This window comes from Mobula hypostoma, chromosome X1 (assembly GCF_963921235.1).
Source record: "Mobula hypostoma chromosome X1, sMobHyp1.1, whole genome shotgun sequence".
Lineage (NCBI taxonomy): Eukaryota > Metazoa > Chordata > Chondrichthyes > Myliobatiformes > Myliobatidae > Mobula > Mobula hypostoma.
The window spans coordinates 12,390,352-12,414,260 of NC_086128.1; the positions used below are offsets into that span (position 1 = coordinate 12,390,352).

At 39.9% G+C, this 23,909-nt stretch overlaps 1 protein-coding gene across 2 annotated transcripts in view; it reads right to left on the reverse strand.

The window, feature by feature from the left end:
* letmd1 (LETM1 domain containing 1) overlaps positions 1-8,480 on the reverse strand; it is a 35,842-nt gene extending 27,362 nt beyond the window's left edge. Inside the window, exons 1-2 of one of the 2 annotated variants that reach the window (XM_063036954.1) lie at positions 8,378-8,478; positions 4,235-4,395 (exon numbers count right to left, since the gene is read on the reverse strand). In XM_063036954.1, coding sequence (XP_062893024.1) covers positions 4,235-4,395; positions 8,378-8,469 — 253 coding nt within the window. In that variant the 5' untranslated portion in view covers positions 8,470-8,478. Of the gene's footprint in view, positions 1-4,234; positions 4,396-8,377 lie in introns of both variants that reach the window. The other variant, XM_063036955.1, reaches the window with a different exon arrangement.
* Between the last annotated feature and the right edge of the window lie 15,429 nt (positions 8,481-23,909).

Sequence of the window (23,909 nt, forward strand, 5' to 3'; positions counted from 1 at the left end):
ACCATGGGTGACAAGTGAGGTGGAAAATCTAGTCAGGTGGAAGAAGGCAGCATACATGAGGTTTAGGGAGCAAGGATCAGATGGGTCTATTGAGGAATATAGGGAAGAAAGAAAGGAACTTAAGAAGGGGCTGAGAAGAGCAAGAAGGGAGCATGAGAAGGCCTTGGCAGGTAGGGTAAAAGAAAACCCCAAGGCATTCTTCAATAATGTGAAGAACAAAAGGATGACAGGAGTGAAGGTAGGACTGACTAGAGATAAAGGTGGGAAGATGTGCCTGGAGGCTGTGGAAGTGAGCGAGATCCTCAATGAATACTTCTCTTCGGTATTCACCAATGAGAGGGAACTTGATGATGGTGAGGACAATATGAGTGAGGTTGATGTTCTGGAGCATGTTGATATTAAGGGAGAGGAGGTGTTGGAGTTGTTAAAATACATTAGGACGGATAAGTCCCCGGGGCCTGACGGAATATTCCCCAGGCTGCTCCACGAGGCGAGAGAAGAGATTGCTGAGCCTCTGGCTAGGATCTTTATGTCCTCGTTGTCCATGGGAATGGTACCAGAGGACTGGAGGGAGGCGAATGTTGTCCCCTTGTTCAGAAAAGGTAGTAGGGATAGTCCGGGTAATTATAGACCAGTGAGCCTTACATCTGTGGTGGGAAAAATGTTGGAAAAGATTCTTAGAGATAGGATCTATAGGCATTTAGAGAATCATGGTCTGATCAGGGACAGTCAGCATGGCTTTGTGAAGGGCAGATTGTGTCTAACAGGCCTGATAAGAGTTCTTTGAGGAGGTGACCAGGCATATAGATGAGGGTAGTGCAGTGGATGTGATCTATATGGATTTTAGCAAGGCATTTGACAAGGTTCCAGATGGTAGGCTTATTCAGAAAGTCAACAGGCATGGGATCCAGGGAAGTTTGGCCAGGTGGATTTAGAATTGGCTTGCCTGCAGAAGGCAGAGGGTCATGGTGGAGGGAGTACATTCAGATTGGAGGATTGTGACTAGTGTTGTCCCACAAGGACCTCTACTTTTCGTGATTTTTATTAATGACCTGGATGTGGGGGTAGAAGGGTGGGTTGGCAAGTTTGCAGACGACACAAAGGTTGGTGGTGGTGTAGATAGTGTAGAGGATTGTCGAAGATTGCAGAGAGACATTGATAGGTTGCAGAAGTGGGCTGAGAAGTGGCAGGTGGAGTTCAACCCGGAGAGGTGTGAGGTGGTACACTTTGGAAGGACAAACTCCAAGGCAGAGTACAAAGTAAATGGCAGGATACTTGGTAGTGTGGAGGAGCGGAGGGATCTGGGGGTACATGTCCACAGATCCCTGAAAGTTGCCTCACAGGTGGATAGGGTAGTTAAGAAAGCTCATGGGGTGTTAGCTTTCATAAGTCGAGGAATAGAGTTTAAGAGTCGCAATGTAATGATGAGCTCTATAAAGCTCTGGTTAGGCCACACTTGGAGTACTGTGTCCAGTTCTGGTCACCTCACTATAGGAAGGATGTGGAAGCATTGGAAAGGGTACAGAGCAGATTTACCAGGATGCTGCCTGGTTTAGAAAGTATGCATTATGATCAGAGATTAAGGGAGCTAGGGCTTTACTCTTTGGAGAGAAGGAGGATGAGAGGAGACATGATAGAGGTGTACAAGATAATAAGAGGAATAGATAGAGTGGACAGCCAGCACCTCTTCCCCAGGGCACCACTGCTCAATACAAGAGGACATGGCTTTAAGGTAAGGGGTGGGAAGTTCAAGGGGGATATTAGAGGAAGGTTTTTTACTCAGAGAGTGGTTGGTGCGTGGAATGCACTGCCTGAGTCAGTGGTGGAGGCAGATACACTCGTGAAGTTTAAGAGACTACTAGACAGGTATATGGAGGAATTTAAGGTGGGGGCTCATATGGGAGGCAGGGTTTGAGAGTCGGCACAACATTGTGGGCCGAAGGGCCTGTAATGTGCTGTACTATTCTATGTTCTATCTAGCTTACAGTTTCCCACATTTTTCTTCCTCCTTTCTTGAACAAGGGATTCAGATTTGTAGGTTTCCAATCCACTGGTATCCTCGAGTGAGTTTTCAAAAACTTCAGTGGCTCTCCTATATATGCTGCCAGTTCCTTTAATGGCCTTGGATGCAAGCTATCAAATCTTTGTGACTCATCTACCCTCGGTCCCATTAGTTTTTCACAATACCTTGTCCTTGTGATAGGGATTGTTACAAGTTCATGGCAACATAGCAGTTAGCATTATGCTTCACAGTACTGGCAACGGTTTCATTTCCTGCTGCTGCCTGTAAGGAGTTTCTACGTTCCTCCTGTGACTGTATGGGTTTCCTCCCACAGTCCAAAGATGGTTGGCTGGTTAATTGGTCATTGTAAATTGTCCCATGATTAGGCTAGGGTTAAATCAGGGTTTGCTGGGCAGTGTGGCTTGATGGGCCAGATGGGTCTATTCTATGCTGTATCTCAATAAATAAATAAAAGTTCCTTCAAGCTATTTGAATCTCACCCATCTGTTATAATTAGGATAACTTCAGTGTCCTCCATGAACACTGATGCAAAGTACTGGTTTAAATTATCTGATTTTCCATTACTAATTTCCCAATCTCACCCTCTAGGGAACCCACACATATATCTATCAAAGATCTTGCTATTTGTTTTGATATTACTCATCAGCTGAAAAAGGATCAGTGCTTTCCCAGCGTATATTACGAATAAACTCTTCTCAGGCTTCCAGCCAGGTACAGGTATCGATTTTAACTGACGTTTCAATGACAAACACTGATGAAGATGCCATCCCTAATGAAAACGGCAGTTTGTCATCGGAACATCAATTAAAATTGATACCTATACCCAGCTGGAAGCCTGAGAAGAGTTTATTACACATCAGCCTCTTTTTTTCATAATCAATTTTCTCCATCCCTCTCACTGCTGGTCTCTGAAAAATTCTCAGCATTTTGCTCTACCTTTAGTTTTATATTTTATATTTAGTATGCTTTATGTTTTTTTTTTAATTTAATATTTTCCTGGACCACCTTATTAACCACTAATGGTTCATCTTCTCAATGAGACTGATTTCTAATCAGGATAAATTTCTGCTGAGTGTTACAAAATAGCTACTTAAATATCTTCCAGTGATTATCCATTGACCTTTCTTTTATCCTATTTTCCCCAGTTCACTCTAGACAACTCAACATACATACCTTTCTAAATGCCCTTATTTAAGTTAAGGACACTGATTTTGACCTAGCATTTACCCTCAAACTCAATCTAGAATTCAAGCATTTTTGTTTTAAAACAAACAAAAACTCTTGACAAAGAAATATCACCTGCAAATACACATTCTCACAGTTCTAGTTTTCTACTGAACAATTGTGAGAAGAATCTCAGCACTCTCCCAAAGATCTGTTACATATGGACAGGACAGCAATGTTGCGCAGGGGAGACCAAGGGTAGGGGAGAAAGAATCAAGGCACATAGAAATTATATTTCTTTAAAATGTCATACTATACAGGTCAACCTTCACTAATCCGGCACCATTGGGACCTGAGGAGTGCCGAATTAGTGAAAATGCCGAATTGCCGAATTACAGAAGGATCACATTAAGCATAATCAATGCCAGATTATCGAAGGAACCGGATTACAGGTAGTCGGATTAGTGAAGGTCGACCTGTGTATTAACAGTTTGAACAGAAAACTTGATCACTTCTTGCTCTCTCCTACAATTGCTAAGCAATAATACCTTCTTTCTTTCAAAATAACTTGAGAAAATTTTGAAAAGTTAAGGCACAATATCAATGCAAGCCACTTTTGGTGAATGCTATATAGTAATCCAGATCAGAAAAACTGTTTCCTCTTTCTCCTTTCTGCAAGCCATTGTATCATCCTGAACTGTGTCACACCCACAAATATAGTACAACCACAGTTCTATCCAAGATGAACCTAATTTTACAGAGCGCAAATCAAATCCTTGTTTATTTAAAAAAAAGATATAATATTACACCAGGCAATACTTTCACCAACGGAGCCAGCTGCAGACTTTGTTAATGTAGTTGATTCCATCAAATTTAATGCTCAAAATTTAAATTATAGAGACGTACAGTAAATGTAATTCTGGCTTTTTTCTTCTATAGTGTATTTCACAAACATGTCACGAGTTACATGCTCCTCTTCCTTCTCCCAAAGTTTCTGTCATGTTTACCTTGTGAAAAATTATCAATATCTTCTAGTCACTAACTTACCTTGGAAAAAGTTTGAATAGATCACATAAAAACGGGGAAAGTTTCTTTCCAGAAATCGTTCATATTTTGCGTTCAAACGTTTGGCCTTTGAGATGATGGCTGAACTTAAAGTACTCCTCTTCGCTGTTGTGAAAAATTGTGACAACTGGTGACTAGTAAGCCTGGGATGGAATATAGTGTTGGTGGTGAGGGAAATAAAATAAGAAAGTCATCAATTAATCTGTTAGCAGTTTAACCACAATAAAGTATGCTGTTACTTTTTAAACTGTATTCAGAGAGAATCATAGAGATCTATGGCACAGATGAAGGCCATTTGATCTAATACATCCATGCTGGACAAAGACCTATCCATCTTAATCACATGTCCCAGTTCTTAGTCTATGCCATCTGACTAGCCAACTGGTATTTTCTTGCAGTCTATAATTTTCTTTATCAAATACAATCAATACCTGTAATCATTCGGCCATTTTTTAAATGAAGAAATCTTTATTGATCTACACCATCAATATACAAAACAAAAAGTCATGGATGTAGCACTAAGCCAATACCAACAATATCCATGCAAAAAGCCTTCCAGTTATTAAAATGCACTCAACATCATTTGTTCCTGCCATTGAACTAATTTTGCTTCCAATGTTTCACTTTCTCTTGCATCCCTTGGTCTTTAGACCTTTCTGATTAACTTGCCACAAAGGACTTCAAACACTGGTAAAATCCATGTAGACTACATCAAATGTGTCGACCTTTCTTGTTAACACCTCAATAAATTGCAAATCAACAGCTTCTCACATGTGAACTCTGAAAAAATCCACTGTCTTTGATTGAATCATCTCTCTTTACACATTATGGCACCCATATTTTTTCCAGAATAATTTGCCCACAATTACAGTTCCTTACTTTACTTTTTAAATAATACCAGTAGCAACCTTCCAATCATCTAACACCATGTCTAGTTTCCCTCCCCCATCTCCTTGGGTAAATAGGCTCAGGAGAAATTTATTTTCAAAGATACTAAACACCTTAATATCACTCCTCTTTCTGTTCATTTTTATTATATATATATATATATATATATATATATATATATACACACATATACACAACTCCTCAAATACAAACTGGATCTTCCCTGTTTTTTTTTGGTAAACGTTTTATTAAGAACCATACCCTTCTGTGTCGGCAAATGTTACTTTTTTAATACTCAATCGGCCCTCATTAGTTATCCATTTGCCCCTTATGTACTTATATCATATTTGGGTTTTCCTCAATTTTCCTTGCTATTATTTTATCACACTCTCTCTTTGCCTTCTTAATTTTCCATACTTCTCCAAGCAGTCAGTATACAACCTCAACATTCTATTTTTCCTCCTTTCTTCAGTCTCTTGATATCTTGAATACCTCTCATTGTTTTGACACTAATTTACCTTCAGGTAGAACAGAGGGAGAGGAAGAATGCATCAATAGAAAACCAGGTCCTAAACTGATCCGTGCATATGCAGATTCCAGCAATGGTCATGAATCAGCAATCAAGACCACAAATTTTGGCCAACTCTCCTAAAAACATCAAGGCCTGTAAAAACCTGTTGCTGGCCTGTCAAGATTAGCTAACGTAACCCAGACTAGGAAATAACAACCACATAGCATAATTTGTCTGCTTTATCAGCATTACTGGAAAGCACATTACTTGGAAAAGAAAGCATTGCGAAGATTAAGATATAAACTGTAGATACCTTTTTATATAAAAAAAATGTTTATTTTGCTCTTTTATTTTTACAAAACACTCTGGGAAATCTTGCAATGTATATTCTAGCCGGGTTTATGATGCATTTGCTTTTGCGCTAGGAAGCTTTTATAAAGCACAGTAAGAATTTTGTGCTGTAATTTCTGCTGCATTTGCTTTGCGTTCAAGTGTTGCAAAACATTCCAGAATTGTGCACAGATACTGTTGAGTTTCCAGTGATTTCTTTCTGGTCATCAAAAAGAAACCAGTTCTTAAGTATAAACAGACCATAGATTCAGTACTCGTGGACTTTTTTTAAAAAAGTAAAACTGTCAACTTAAGGTGGACATTAATATGCCTGCACAGGTAAACACACTTGGCAATGTGTTGAGTCAAATTAAGGGTTGATGGTTCAGCTCAATACCCAGTTTAGACAGAGTTCACCAATCTGAAACATTAACTTATATTTTCTCCAATATTTTCAGTGTTTTATAGTTCCTAGAACTTTTACACTTGGTTGTAGTTAATAGTTTGAATGCCTTTCCTGTATCCTACGTAATGTGATCAGTTATATCCGAGGCGAGAATAGGTAGCTCACACTTGTGTTAGGAGACTTCTAATCTCTGACCAACAAGAGCAAAAGAAATAACGGTAGACTAGTCAGCTCCTCGTGCCCGCTCTGCCATTCAATAAGATCATGGCTCATCTTTTACCTTGATCATGGCTCATCTTTTACCTCGCTCAGCAACACGTTCTTGCACTAACCTGATCCCTGAAACATCTCCATCCATTACTGCCTCAAAATGATCTATTTATTCCTTAAATGACCAATTTTAAATTCACATCTGTATATCATCCCAATCCCATGTGCTTAATTTACTCCTATCTGTTCTGCTAATTAGTCTCAAAAAAACTGATTTATTAAACTACATTCCCCTTTCCTACATCCATGTGACTGCCAATCCTATTACTGTTTAACTTTGTTGTGACCACTTCCTTAATGATATAATCTGCATTTTTTCCTAGCTTTGATGCTTCCCTGTAGTTGATCATGGAAACACATTGCAATGGATAAGAGACTGAATCTTCATTCTGACACTACATAATATAACCTTTTAAAACACCCAGCTACTGTACTATCCATGAAATACTTTGGATGAAAAACAAACATGAAATAAAAAATAAAAATAAAAATTGACAAGGAAAGCAGCATGTGGCTGGGATAAATTTTTGAGAGGAGCTGAACTTGGCATCCAGCACACATACAAACATTCCACCAGAGTACAGAAATAAAAATATTATGACTGAGAAATCTGAAATAACTGAAAATCTTGCAAATAATCAGATCATGAAACTGAGAGTTAACATTTTTTTAGTCAATGGTCTTTCATCAGAATGTGAAGCCATTGATCCAAAATATTTACATTCTTTCTCCCTGATGCTACATGACCTGCTTAACATTTTCTATTTTTATTATATCCCAGAACTAATAGTAGCAACACTCTTGGCTATTTGGAAATCCACTGCCACAAAACAAGATTGGTGTTGATTTAACAATATGACAATTAGAAACAAGAGGCTAATCAAAGGATCCAAAACTGTACGTGAAACTCCAGACATGATCTCATCAAGACCAAATACAATTGTGGCAGACCTCTTTCTCTCTTCCAATGAATGCAATATAGCATTTGCCCTCTTAACAACTTCCTTTATCTGCATATTAGTTTTCAGTTTTGTGTACAAAAAGACCGAGGTTTCTTTTGAACAACTTTCTGATTTATCACCATTTAAAACAAACACTCTACTTCACTGTTTAATGCAACAAGGTAGTCCAACTCAGATTATGAGTCATCGCCATCGCTGCATCCTTCTCACCACTCACAACACCAGGTAGTTTTATCAGCATCAAATTTGGAAATATGACAGCCAAACATTTGCACAGATTGTGAGTAGCAAGTACCGGTCGTTGTGGTACCCTACTTAGCCACAAACTGCAAACTTGTGAAAAACTGTTCGTCAGCTGTTAAAAGTGGAAAAAGCTAAAAACATCAAACAAAGGCTATGAAGAAAAAGAAGAGAAAAAATGCTAACTAGAATAGCTCTACCAAAGAACAAGTGCCGGCCTCTTCCGCAGTGTCGTTCTTTGATTCTACACCTTTCGAGATCACTACAAAAAGACCGATAGCCTCAGCAAAGACGTGAGACTGCTAGGATGTTATAGGCATGACGTTTAAAGTCAAATTCATCGAATGACAGCAACTCAAATCATTTAAAAAGCATCCCTATAATAATTAACGTGGAAGTACACCCTTGCTCCTGCGCTACTTGCATGTCGGTTGCGGAATTATGATGCATATGATACACGCGAAAGACACGACAGAGACAATAATCGTATAAAAGCCCCAGATTAAAACTTCTCTTACTGGGAGACATATATTGTCGGATAGCGTAAAAGCTCGGAGAAATTACGACCATTTAGCTGCTGAAGCCTGAAACAACTTCTAGTAAGCGCCATCTTTACAAAACAAACGGCCAAACGAGTGGAAAGGTCAACGGCTCTCGCGATGACAGCCATCCTCCGCAGAAAAATCTTTGCAATGCGTAGCTGAAAAAATGCGGGGCTAACTGCTAACCACATTTGCCTTATTTACGTATTTATTATCACAATGGTCATTTGATGAGGTCATCTTGGTTTTTAAAAATTATCAAAATAAACTTCATTCAAAATAAAAATTATTTACAAGAATAAACCGTGAAATGTCTTTTCATTCTTAAACTCATAGTCAATGCTTCCAGTGCTGTTCTATTACATTCCTTAAACCAATAGGACTGTTGTCACTTATGTGGCTCCCTCGGGTGGTACTATGACAATAATTGAGAGGGGCTTCCTCACACTCAGGCCCCTCCCTCTTCAGTAGAGGAAAAACCATTTTAGGGTTGCCATGGAAACAGGACAAAAGAGATGATCTCTCTCTCTCTCTCTCTCTCTCTCTCTCTCACTCACACACACACACACACACACACACAGAGTTACTGACGGGTGAGAGGCTTTTATTGTGAGAAAAACAGATTAGCCTCTTCATAGTCATAGTCATACTTTATTGATCCCGGGGGAAATTCATTAGGATGACTGCTTGAAGACAATATCTGAATATTGAAAGACTTTGATAAAGTTAAAGTGGTTTCCCCATCCAATATTTTGTGTCTGCCTGTCTTTGTGTCTGTCTGTCTCCGATAGTCAGTGAGCACAGGATCAGGGCTAAAACACCACTCCCCTGCTCGCTCGCTACCGAGCGTTTCCATTCCCGACTCCTGCCACAGCTTCCCGCCTTTTTGCCAAGTCCAACCACATCCTCCAAATCAATACCCACTTCTCTCATTTCAACCAGCCTTTCTGGTTTGTGTCAGCCTGACCAGTTCTGATGAAAGATCATCAAATTTATTGTCTAATTCTCTGTGAGTTTCCAGCTGTCAGATTTCCAGGAACTATAGTGTTTCGTATCTCGCGAATCCAGCACTCCTCTTTTTCGTTCACTTTCTGTTTACAATTTCTCTTGACAATTCAGCTTTAATTAACAGGTCTTCATCACCCTGTCACAGCAGTTACCACCACCTTTTATATCATTCCGTTTCTCTTAATCTCTATTATATCACAGGCATCATTTTCTTAATTGGGTAATTCTTCAATTAGGGACAGTTTTGACTGCTTGAAATTCTAATATTTCTTGAAACTCTCACAAACAAGAGAAAATCTGCAGATGCTGAAAATCCAAGCAACACACACAAAATGCTGAAGGAACTCAGCAGGCCAGACAATATCTATGGAAGAGTAAACAGTGGACGTTATGGGCCGAGACCCTTCATCCACAGATGCTGCCTGGCCTGTTGAATTCCTCCAGCATTTTGTTTACGTTATAACCTTTATTTTAGGCTCTGGAATAAAGACTAGATCTTGGCATTGATCAACCTTTAAGAGAAATATTTTAAGCTTATTTTGCAGAGCTTTCACAGATGAATGTCACCACCATCACACCATCAAAATACTGAATTTAATTTAAAATGAAATGACAAAGATTTCATAGTCAATCCTGCAATTAAAAACCATGCTGTTTAATTATTTTAGCTCATTTTAAGTACATTCAGAATATATTTTTGAGACACGTTTTCTGAAGTGTGTCAATATTTTCCTCGGCTCAACAATGAAACATTTGTTTACTAATTAGACTATTGGAATTTTAACCCTTTTTGACAGAACGCTGATTTTAGGATCAAAGCACTTGGCTCCAGCAGTTGTGTTCAGACCAATATTACTAAACAAAACTTTATTTCCCATCAAAATATGCATTGTGATAGTAATGACAAAATACTTTGACATTGACATACAATGGTTTTAGTTTAACATGAACTCTGAAAAACATCTGTTCAACTAGAAGAAGAAACATTTACAATTAAAAACACATAATTACAGTCGGCACTATTTATCAAAATTCTATAAGTGATCACAGTTTTTAATGCAGGTGGCTAGAGAAATTTGTTAAAAACATCCACGTGAAACATGGCATTGTCTAGTCTTCAGAATCAGGTTTAATATCACCAGCATATGTTGCGAAATTTGTTAACTTAGCAGCAGCAGTACAATGCAATACATAGAAATCAATTACAGTAAGTATATATATGTATATTAAATAGTTAAATTAAAAATAGTGCAATAACAGAAATTACAAAAGTGGGTTCAATGTCCATTTAGGAATTAGATGGCAGACAAGAAGAAGCTGTTTTTGAAGCGCTGATGGTAACAATGAGAAGAGGGCATGTCCTGGGTGATGGGAGTCCTTAATAATGGACAAAGCCTTTCTGAGACATAGTTGCTTGAAAATGTCTTGGATACTATGAAGACCAGTACCCAAGATGGAGCTGACTAATTTTACAACTTTCGATCCTGTGCATTAACCAGCCCCCCCCCCACCAAACCAGACAGTGATGCAGCCTGTCAGAATGCTCTACATCTGTAGAAGTTTTTGAGTGTCTAAGGTGACAAACCAAATCTCCTCAAACTCCTAATGAAATATTTCCACTGTTTTGCCTTCTTTGTAGCTGCATTGGTATGTTGGGACCAGGTTAGGTCCTCAGAGATATTGACACCCAGGAACTTGAAACTGCTCACTCTCTCTACTTCTGATCCCTCTATGAGGATTGGTATGTGTTCCTTCGTCTTACCCTTCCTGAAGTCCACAGTCAGCTCTTTCATCTTACAGACATTGAGTGCAAGGTTGTTGCTGCAACACCATTCCACTAGTTGGCATATCTCACTCCTGTACACCCACTCATCACCATCTGAGGTTCTACCAACAATGGTTGTATCATCAGCAAATTCATAGATGCTGTTTGAGCTATGCTTAGCCACACGGTCATGGGTATAGAGGGAGTAGAGCAGTGGGCTAAGCACACACCCCTGAGGTGCGCCAATGTTGATTGCCAGTGAGGAGGAGGTACAGTATTAATACCAGTCTGCACAGATTGTGGTCTTCCAGTTAGGAAGTTGAAGATCCCGTTGCAGAGAGTGGCACAGAGGCTCAGGTTCTGTAGCTTATTGATCAGGGCTGTAGGAATAATGTTAAATGGTGAGTTGTAATCAATGAACAGCATCCTGACGTAGGTTTTTCTATTGTCCAGGTGATCTAAGATCATGTGAGGAGCCATTGAGATTGCATCTGCTGTAGACCTATTGTTACAGTAACGGTTACAGATCCTACAACCCACCTGGGTAGTGTCTCATGTGCTGGGTGATGGTTCTTCATACTTCGTCGTTTGAGACATGGTCTGTATAGGAAATGCCAAGGACCCTTCTGAAGCATCTCATTTCTACTGCCTGGACTTTCTTTTGTAGTTCTGCTGTCAAAGTCCACGATTCTCATGCACACAGGAAGATGGAGAGCACAAGAGCATGCAGGAGTTTCAACTTGGATCTGTGAGTAATGTTATTGTCTTTCCAGTCTAGTATTAGTTTAGCCAGCGTTGCTGTTGTTTGGGCTGTCCTTGCAAGGACTTAAGGCTTTGATGCTTTTTGGCTGATGATGGCCAAGATACTTGAACCGTTTGTCAGTCTCTGGTTCCTGTCCACTGTCAGTGATTTTTGTCATGATTGGCTCCTCACTGTTTCTCATCCGCTTGGTTTTCTCTGCGCTAATCTCCATGCCATATCTGGTAGGTGTATCATCCAGACCTATTGTGGCAATAGGCAAATTGCAGCAGGTTCAGGTCCTTGCTGAGACAGGAGTTGATTCTGGCCATGACCAACCTCTCAAAGCATTTCATCACCATAGATGTGAGTGCTACTGGACGAAATGATTATTGTCTTATTAGAAAAAAACAATAATGCTTACAAAACATTTGTCTGGAATCTGGAATAAGCAGCAAATCAAATTTCAAACAGGTTATAGAGATCATTATTTTTCAACTGTCCATAAGAGAGAATACTTTTTTAACACTGACGAAACATTTACTCAACCCTCTACGCACATTTTTTTTATCAGTACGTGATGCACTATCAATTACTGCAAAAGACTGGAAGTAGAGTAAATACTGAAAGGCTTTTATTAACAGTAAAATGGGTCCTTGTCCATGCTATGTTTGTCCTGGACTGAGGGGGAGGAGCAGTGGCACAATCACCTTTATTCAGGGGTCTGTGGGAGGAGCCGCAGGAGCAGTCAGCAGAGGGGCGGGTCCAGACAGGTAACCCAGTTACAACCTACATACATGGTTTACCACAGTACGTCTATGAAACAGTCACTGAAATCTCAACAACTCTGAAAAAAGCAACACTTGAATTTTAAAGCACCTTCTTATAGTCTTTATTAGTAAATAGGTGAAGCCTCAAGAAGATGGCAGTCATTCTGTTTTTGTTGCTGGCCTGTTGGAGATTCTGGCAGGGTATTCTCTGCTATAAAACTTTGTACTGGCTGTCTTTTCTTATCAGCAGCTCTTTTGTTTCTTTGATTAACTCTCCACTGTCGTCCCTTCAGTCTGTTTGTGCTTTGGTAATTGTGAGATGATCTTAACTTTTCCTGTCTACTTTCTTTTTTTGTATCTCACTCTCTCTTTCAAAGTACTGCTGATATTTTACTGGGCCTTCTTTGATTGTGCCTCTGTATTTTTTTGATTGGTCAGCTGATGATTTTGGGGCCATCCTGACCACTTCACTGCCAGTTGTGTGATGGTAATGACATTTCTCACTTTTTATAGAAAAAGTTGGCTAAGTCTCACACTTGCTAACTTGACTGGATAGCTAGCTTGTAAATGTAATTGAAATATACAGAAATAGAGTTATGTTATTTATTTCTCAGTTAAAACATTCAAATAATAACGTTTGGTAATGACACATAATGAACGTACACTTGGATCAGGAGGTATAAATCTTGAAATTACTCACATTTCCATGGAAACCACATAAGCAGTTGTTTGAAAAAACTTGTTAGGTCTCTAAAATATGTTGTGTGTTGGTAATGAAAGAGGTGTTGGGGACAGCGGTTCTTTGTCACAAAGAAATGTACAAATTGTATAAAAAATAGGCCACATAAGTTTGACATGTGTTTTAAAAGTTCTTGTGAGAAAATGCAAGCTAAAAGTTTCATGAAATTAATACTTATTATTACCTTATTTTGAAGACAAAGTTACAGAGTCTGGGTTGGGGACAAGCCCAAAATAGTGAAATTCTGGCACATTCAAATTCTTAACTCACTTAAATGTTAAGAAAATATTATATATGAAGCATACTGAAAAAAGTTTAGAGTTACTATTATCTAACTTTTAAAACTACAGTTTACTTGTTTTTGTAAAAACTATTTTTTTCTTGAAAATCTACCCCAGGGGCAGAAATGTTACCCTAATTAAAGAATCACCCTACTATTGATTTCAAATATTTCCTAGTTATGATGAAAGGTCATTGACCTGAAGCATTAATTTTATTTTTCTCTCCACAAATATTGCCTATCCCTCTGGCTTTTTGAAGTACTGTATGGCTTTACTTCAGTTTCCAGCATCTGCAGTTTTTTGACTTTCAATTTTGTCCTGTATATCCAAGACCAAATCATTAATATAAAGAAAAACAGTGATTCTAGTACCAACCTCAGGAAACTTCATTGCCACTGCCCTACAAAAAGCAACCTTTTACTGTTTTCTGTTACTTAGCCAATTTTATTCAAGCTTTTACAACACAGCCCCATTCATATCTTGAACTTCAGCCATGATGACACTTCATCGAATTGTTTTATTTCAACCAGTTCCATTTCTTTTCTTTACTCCCAGCATTATCCATCCATCCATCCTCCATCCCTCCCTTCAAAGTCCAACTCCATACCTGCACCTTTATTTTCTCCACAGCTCTGATTCTCCTGCCAAAACTAGCCACTTACATCCAACCTCCAGACCCCACATCTACTGTATCCTCACAGTCCCGCTCTACACTCTACTTCTTCTCTTCACCCCCACAACCCAAACACCTATTTATTCCTACCTCTTGTCTCCTCATCAATTCATCCTGTCCTTAAAGTGGCTTTCTCATTTGATTGAATGCAGTTTATTGTAGATTGCCTGCTGCATTATCCATTTGACAGTACCTACAGCTGGGATTGCTGCTGGGATTGAAATTGCAGGAGGGAACATCTAAACTTTTAGTATATTTGAATCAAGTCAATGTAAGGCAATGAAATACCAGGTGCATATAACCTGATATCACACCATGCTGGAGAAATATTACATCATTCCCCTTCCGGGCCAGGTCAGGGGTCAATACCATAACTTTAGCACTGCTGTGATACATAATAAGTTGCAGTTAAGGTGTACTCTTTGGTGCAACTTCAAGCCTATGTTGCTGCATTTGTTGCAACGAATGAGGTGGACCCAAGTGCAGGACACAGGCACAGGGATTCAGACGTGAATGGCAAACAGGAGGGAGAGCAGGAAGGCAGGAGACAGGCAGAATTATCTTGACACAGTGCATAGAAAAGGAAATGGCATACAAAACTCTTCTTAGCACGGAGAGACGGAGTTATGCAGGCAAACCTTGGTGCTGAAGTAAAACTTTAAAAGACTTATCTTGACTTTCACAGGTAATTCTCGGTACTGGAGCAAAACCTAGAACACACAGTCCTAAGTGGCCGGGAAATGTTAATTACCACACAGGCAAAACCAGCGATCTGGCAACCAGTGGTTGTAAAACCGGGGTTCTTATGCTGCAGGTCTTAATGGAAACCAGATCTGCTGTCATCAAAGAGAATTAGTAGCAAATAGGGAATTAACGGTCAGGACCGTGACAACATTGACTCCTATTTATGTCAGAAAGAAGCAAGGTTACTTTCTTTACTGGCCATGATGGTGAATTCAGGTTTGCTTACGTGTCACCAATTAATATTTTCTTCTTCCTAGCATGAAATGTAAGACTAGTTCTATATGAACTTGTATAAAATCAATGGTAAGCAATAAGGCCAGTGACAGTACAGAACCTGTGGGTCACATATGACATCCAGTTGTTTTATGCAATAATTGCTTTAATCCAACAGCACAGCAGCTTGATGTTGTGACAAATATTTCCTTCACTGGCATTTATAGCTACTCTGAAATTTACAATTCAAGATTTTATTTTGAGATTAATTTTATTTGTCATATGTACATTAAAATATATATCATTTGCGTTAACACCCAAAATGATCTAAGGATTATGCTGGGGGCATCTCACAAGTGTTGCCAGGTTTCTGGCGCCAACATAGCATGCCCTCAACTCACTAACCCTAACCCAAACGTCTGTAGCACCTGAAGGAAACCCATGCGGTTACGGGGAGAATGTACAAACAATTTACAGAGAGCGGTGGAGCCAAATCCAGATTGCTGGTGCTGTAATTGTCACCAGGTTCAGATCTGGCCCAAGTGCGGAGTGAGAGACACTGAAGTGGGTCGATAGTTCACAGACTTTAATGAGAACAGTGTTAAAGGGAAAATAAAACAATAAATGCTAGGCTGAACAGGGCCGTTATCTAAAACTCTCAAAATGAAAAACGAAGCCTGCACTGTGGCTGAAAAGAACGACTAAGAATAAAACGAATACCCGTAGTCTTCAGAGTCAGTTGACTCGACAGTCCAATTTCTCAGGCAAGGTGGAATGCAGGCAGTGAAGCGTTGCTGTGTCCAAGTCTCGACAAATACTGCGACAGAATGAATGGAGTTAAGTACTATCACAATGAAGTAATAATTAGCTGACATGTGCATATTCAGGAGCGCAATTGCCAAATCTGCTGCACTGCCGAATCCGTGTTTGTGACAGTAATAGTGTTACACTAACCGCTACGCTACCATTCTGCCTTTATTTAGCATCCATGGCTGCATCAATTGTTAGACTGACATGCTGCCTTGTGGAATGGGACTTTCAGAGGGAAAAATAAAAATATGTTTGATATTTCATTAATTTTTACAAGATGCTCAATTTTTTAAAACCTAATCAAAATATTTCCTAGGAAGCGTGCTTACAATCATCCCTCCATGCTTGAACTTCTTAAAAAAATTCTGACTTTTGGATGGAGTTCTACCTACCTGTTTGCAAATTTTGGTAGATTGCCTATCATTGCCATTCCATTCTCCAGAATAACTCTTTGAAGAATGGAGGACTACTTTGAAACCTTTTATTGATTATAATGTCCACCTTTGATTGATTACATTGTGCATGGATTGCAGACTGTTCATTGCTTCAATTGCTTTGGTTTTTAATTCAGGTTTTGCATGATCAAGAATGGCCTTTATGCCACAACAGATGGCACAATTAACATTTAGTCATCAAGGAAGTTTTCACTCCAACTCAGCAGATAATAGCAGAAAATATAGTGTTAGTCTTGCAAGAACCAATAGATGTGAGACAAATGCCAAGGTTGTGATTTTGATAACACATATTCATGCTCAGACCCTTCATTCCACTTAAATAGTTGCTGTTATATTTACTGTTTTACTCCAAATTGTCTGGAAGGATAAGCGACCAGTCTCAATGTTCTCTCCCGGGCCAACATCCCAATGCTGAAGTCCTAACTACACCTAGCTGGCTCTATCAGCCAGACCAGGTAATTAGTGTTTCCAATCCCTGATGCAAACACTGTTCCGAGCTCATTTATGGGTAGAGATTACCAAATGGACAGAGGTAAATATTCAAAGATGTGTTCAAATCCACCCTGGAAAAATGCAACATTCTGCTCACACTTGGTCTGTGGCCCATGACCACTTAGAGTGGAGAAGGAGCATCCTGTGTAAATGGCAGCGAGAACACACCACCTTACAAACTACCTACCCATCCACCCTGTCAGAAACCTCTTGCCCTATCTGCAGAGGAATCTTACATTGATCTTATCAACCACCTCAGAATCCATAAAACTGGAGTGAAAACATGTCATCCTCAATTCTGTGTGACTAACCAGGAAGGCTTGTCCACAAGGACAAGAACAAAAATAGAAAGTGCTGGAAATATGAACTGATCAAGCAAAAATATGCAGAGAGAAACAGAGTTAGCATTTCAAGTCAAGGATCCTCCATCTATATTAGAATTGATGAAAGGTGATTGACCTGAAATTTTAATTCTGTTTCTCTCTCCATAGATGCTGCCTGACTTGCTGAGTATATCCAGAATTTACTGTTTATTTCAGAATTCTAGCATCTGTAGTTTTTCACTTTTCATTAACTAACTTAAACATACAGTATGTTATGTTCTGATTGTGAGGCAACTTCCATACAACTACTTTATACAAGCCACCTTTTCTTTATTAAACTGATGTTTATTATTCACCTAGTAACATGATTCTTTTCAGAAATGTTCTATTACTTCCAGATGGAAAAACACATGATAGTGTGAAGGTAATTTCTGGATCCAGGAACTTCCAAAAATCCATTTGGATCACCATAACAGAATTAGATCTTCAATGCAGGAGTGTTCAGCCACAAAGCGGCAGGTATGGCAATGGTGTTACAGGTAATATGAGGGAGAGAACAGGAAGGCTGAGTGCATTCAGAATTGGTGGGAAGTGACAAGAGCATGGGAGAAGATACATTAGGCATATCATGATACCTGTTGGACCAATTGAATCAGAATCAGGTTTATTATCACTGGCAACAGGAATTCTGCAGATGCTGGAAATTCAAGCAACACACATCAAAGTTGCTGGTGAACGCAGTAGGCCAGGCAGCATCTCTAGGAAGAGGTACAGTCGACGTTTCAGGCCGAGACCCTTCGTCAGGACTAACTACAGTCGACGTTTCAGGCCGAGACCCTTCGTTAGTCCTGACGAAGGGTCTCGGCCTGAAACGTCGACTGTACCGCTTCCTAGAGATGCTGCCTGGCCTGCTGCGTTCACCAGCAACTTTGATGTGTGTTATTATCACTGGCATACAGTTTGTTTTGAAATTTGTTTTGCGGCAGCAGTACAGTGCAGTACAGAAAATACACTATAAATTACAATAAGAAATATATAGTATGTCCATTCAGAAATCTGATGGTGGAGGGGAAGAAGCTGTTCCTAAAGTGTTGAGTGTGTGCCTTCAGGATCCTGTACCTCCTCTCCGATGGTAGTACTGAGAAGAGGTCATGTCCCCTTTTGGTGGTGGGGTCATCGCCTTCTGAAGATGTCCTCAATGGTGGGGAGACTAGTGGCCATGATGGAGCTGGCTGAGTTCACATCCTTTGCAGCTTTTTTTCCAATCCTATGCAGTAGCCTCTCCATACTAGATGGTAATGCAAGCTGTTAGAATCCTCTCTACAGTACGTCTGTAGAAAGGAGCTTGAAACTGCTCACCTTTTCCACTGCTGACCCCTCAATGGTGCATCTTTTCCCGGCTTCCCCTTCCTGAAGTCCACAATAATTTCCTTGGTTTTACTGGTGTTGAGTGCAAGGCTGTGGTTGTGACACCACTCAACCAGCCGATCTATCTCGCTCCTGTACGCCTCCTCGTCACCACCTGAGATTCTGCTGATATCGGTTGTGGCATGGGTGAATTTATAGATGGCAATTGGAAGATGGGATTGGTAAATCTTCTTACATCTTTGTAATTTTTAGGGTTATATTGTGGCAGTAGAGAGCAATTATTATGGCAGCTATATACCATCTCATTTTCTTTGGGTAGAGTAAGATTAATTAAATCACATTAAATAAGCAAGTAGCAATGACTTTCTGGAAATGATTCTGTTGTGATTCTTGCTTCTATAATTTGATATATTGAAGAGGAATATTGGTGGGACTGTGGTCCTAATACTAGGCCTGTTTGAGGTTCTGATTAGTTGATGAGAGTATAGTATTAAATTAAGAAATTTCAATGATATATTTGGATATCTCACTGTAAATAGCTAGAGTTTTACCTTCGACATGGAATCTAGTTGGGTCAAGCAACAAATTACAAAAGTAAAAGGCAATTCGTACTTCCCTCCATTTACTGCGAAGGTAAGCAGAATGAACTTGCATTTTATAACATCTTGCATAACTGTAGAATGTCCAAAGGACTTGTACTTTTATGTGTAATACAGGATATATGGGAGATGATATGTGCACAGCAAGTTCTCAAAAACAGCAGCTTAATGATGACCAAATGATCTATTTCAGTTTGTCAACTGAAGATAAGTATTGGACAGCCTATCAGGGAGAACTCTCCTGGTCTTCAAGAAATGCTCATGGGATCTTTTACATTCAAATGAAAGGGAAACTAGGGGTCACATTCAAAACATGGCATGTCTGACGATTTAGCACTCTCATGATATTTTACATATCAAATGCCGAAAAAAATGTTTTAGTTTGTATCACACTGCTAGTGCGATAGTATCAGCTTTGCTGATCACAGTTCTAAACTCAAACAAAGATTTTAAGCCTTATCCGATATTCTGTAGATAACTATGTGCACTCTCACCAAAGGGAGGTTGTACTGTAACTATCCAATATTTAAAGGCTAGTTTACTTAGTTGTTTATTCTCCATGGTGAGTTTAGCTGCCAATACCCATTATTTGAGTGGTGGGTCTGCCCCCCACCCTCCCCTCCAACAAGGAGAAGATACTTCCAGCTAACAAAGTAATTTAAAGCACAGTTCATTCATTTTCAGTGATACACGTGTAAATTCAAACTATTTCTAAAACACAAAGGATTTCCAAAACACAGGCACAGTTCCTATAAGCTAAAAAGACATTCTGTACCCATGGCCTGCAAACACATGTCACAGAAACTGAAGGCAGAAAAATGGATTCTGGTACCCCATCTTTTGTCATAATAAGTCTGAACTGCTATTCTTATTTATACAATTTCTTTGTCACTTGGGTGACTTTATACACATGTGATGTTTTTAACATAAGTGGTCTAAAAGCTTCTGGAGACAGAGATCCCAGGTACCTACAATTAATGCTGTGAAGCCAATTCCGAGCACACACATTTTCCAACTATTTCATATGCTAAGTGATAATATTAATCTGGTCTGCAAGCTTCCCTGAACTAACAACTTAGCCAGCATTATTTGGTTTGAAGCAAGCACATTAACATACCCCATTGTCGTACACCGCACCTTTTGAGCAATAAGTCTCGGTGCTGTGGGCCAGCAAGTCTGCGCTATAAACAGTGCTTATTTGCAAAGCTGTCCTTTTAAATTCAGACTGATTATTGCTTGCCATTTACATTAAGAATATTGGCTCCCATTTATGACAAGAAGCTGAACAAAGAATATTGGTTAAAAGTTTAACTTATTCAAAAACAACACTTTGATCTCTAAAAGCGTCAGCTGCTGTGTTTAGAAAGCTGAGCTTGGCAAAACAGAAAGACCCCATGACCCTGGACAGTGAATATCCATCATACAGGGATCAACACTTGAAATATCAGCCTTAATATCAGGTTTGAAAGTTTATTTTCCCATCACTTACATACTTTCAAAGATTGAACTAATGCCTTATTTACATATACCCTAGCAATTTTTTCCATTTGTGCTGTGTAGATATTTGAGTGAACTTAGCATCTGCTACCAATTTTCACCCAAGCTCCATTGCATGGTATTACACCACTCTTGAAAACTACAATGCTGGAAGGGAGGAAGTTGAATTACTTTGTCAAGTTTGTCATAGAGCCTTACAACACAGAAACAGTTCCTTTGGCTCATCATGTCAATGCCAAGTGTTTCAAAGTAACCCTTGACTTTTGAGTAAGATCTCTATTAATCTAGAATCAGCAATAATTTATACTTTCTACAACACACTTTCAGAAGAAGTTTCTATTTTTGGTTATATTATGATGAGGTAAATGGAATAGGTCAATATATCTGGGTTGTGGTAAAGCAGTAGAATGAATCAATGTAAAATTTAAAATGTAGGGTCTCATTGAAGGAGAACTTTCTTTTATAAGTTTGTTCTTATTAAGGTGATGTTAGATGTTGGAAGATAGATGGCAGTGAATTCAACAGATTCACCACCCTCTGGCTAAATAAATTCTTCTTCATCATTCTATTCTGAGGCTGTGCCCTCTGGTCCTAAACTCTCCCACTGTAGGAGACATCCTCTCCACATCCACTCTATCTAGGCCTTTCTATATTTGACAGTTTTCAAACAGATGCCACCCTCCCATTCTTCTAAACTTCAGTAAACACAGGCCTAGAGCCATCAAACGTGTTGGATATAGGGTGTCCTTTTGATTAAATTTTAATCTCAGCAAAGATACCACAAGTTTTTCTGCCTCTAAATTTTTGGTTGTGATTATTCTTTTTGTGGGATTTGGAAGCAAAGGGGGGAATGTTGAATTAGGGTGTAGAAATGGTATTTTTTCAAGAATTTTCCTTGTAATTTAACTTTCCTATGTGCAGTGCTTACTTTTGCAAAAACGCCATCCCCTCCTCGCAATTCCTCCGTCTCCGCCGCATCTGCTCTCAGGATGAGGCTTTTCATTCCAGGACGAAGGAGATGTCCTCCTTTTTTAAAGAAAGGGGCTTCCCTTCTTCCACTATCAACTCTGCTCTCAAACGCATCTCCCCCATTTCACGTACATCTGCTCTCACTCCATCCTCCCGCCACCCCACTAGGAATAGGGTTCCCCTGGTCCTCACTTACCACCCCACCAGCCTCCGGGTCCAACATATTATTCTCCGTAACTTCCGCCACCTCCAACGGGATCCCACCACTAAGCACACCTTTCCCTTCCCCCCTCTCTCTGCATTCCGCAGGGATTGCTCCCTACACAACTCCCTTGTCCATTCGTTCCCCCCATCCCTCCCCATCGATCTCCCTCCTGGCACTTATCCGTGTAAGCGGAACAAGTGCTACACATGCCCTTACACTTCCTCCCTTACCACCATTCAGGGCCCCAAACAGTCCTTCCAGGTGAGGCGACACTTCACCTGTGAGTCGGCTGGGGTGATATACTGCATCCGGTGCTCCCGATGTGGCCTTCTATATATTGGCGAGACCCGACGCAGACTGGGAGACCGCTTTGCTGAACACCTACGCTCTGTCCGCCAGAGAAAGCAGGATCTCCCAGTGGCCACACATTTTACTTCCACGTCCCATTCCCATTCTGACATATCTATCCACGGCCTCCTCTACTGTAAAGATGAAGCCACACTCAGGTTGGAGGAACAACACCTTATATTCCGTCTGGGTAGCCTCCAACCTGATGGCATGAACATTGACTTCTCTAACTTCCGTTAATGCCCCTCCTCCCCCTCATACCCCATCGCTTTTTTTACATATATATATTCTTTTTCTCTCTCTCCTTTTTCTCCCTCTGTCCCTCTCACTATACTCCTTGCCCATCCTCTGGGCTTCCCCTCTCCCCCTTTCTTTCTCCCTAGGCCTCCCGTCCCATGATCCTCTCATATCCCTTTTGCCAATCAACTGTCCAGCTCTTAGCTCCATCCCTCCCCCTCCTGTCTTCTCCTATCAATTTGGATCTCCCCTCCCCCTCCCCTTTCAAATCTCTTACTAGCTCTTCTTTCAGTTAGTCCTGATGAAGAGTCTCAGCCTGAAACGTCGACTGTACCTCTTCCTAGAGATGCTGCCTGGCCTGCTGTGTTCACCAGCAACTTTGATGTGTAATTTTATGGTTGTGCCTTTCTTGCAGTTCACATACCACTGTTCTTCATTTATCCCTAAGCATATAGGGCAATTTCTTTTTTAACAATCGACATATTGGCAGACATATTCAGCTCTTGTATGCACTGCACTTCTCCCATGGCACTACAACAGCCTCTAAGAAATAGCCCACAGTCTTGAAGAGCTTTCACGTCTTCAGAATTGATAGGTGCCCAAGAAAGAGGCTTTCGCATTTAGGCTGATGCAATTTTCTGTTCTTCACAAAAATGTTCCTGTAGTAATACCTTGGCCTTTAGATAACCTTCCTTAGAGTCAACCTGCTGGCAACTTCTGACAAGCTTTCTAGGATGACTTCCAGTAAACTGATCAAGGAAATAGAGGCAGCTAAATTAGCTTCCATTTTAATGCGTGCAGAGGAGGTATTAAGTATGGAAAATGCTCTGATTGCAGCAGAACTTGGAGCTTGGACATATGATGCACTGTCACTCGGGTTCACATCATCCTGTGAGCTCTCCACTTTTTGCATGGTCAAAACATGCCTTGGAATTTGAAAAGCATTTTCACTTGTTTCAACAACATGACCTTCGACAGCACGTGTTTGTATCAGCCATTGTTCAGCATCCCCTACACTACTAAGCGATTCAATATCTACAAAACTTGCAGTTTTTTTTTACCTTGCTCTGGCTCTGGAATTAAGAACAACAACATATGATGTTCCTCAGCAACAGCTTCACAGCGACTATTCAAGTTTTTAAGTTAAGACTGCACGTAAGACATTTTCCATATCTCCCATAAATCCTTAATTTATTGTATTAAACCTTTAATTTAACTCACATTTTTCTTATATTCCTTTTGAAAACTTTTGATTCTATTCACCAAAGCTTTT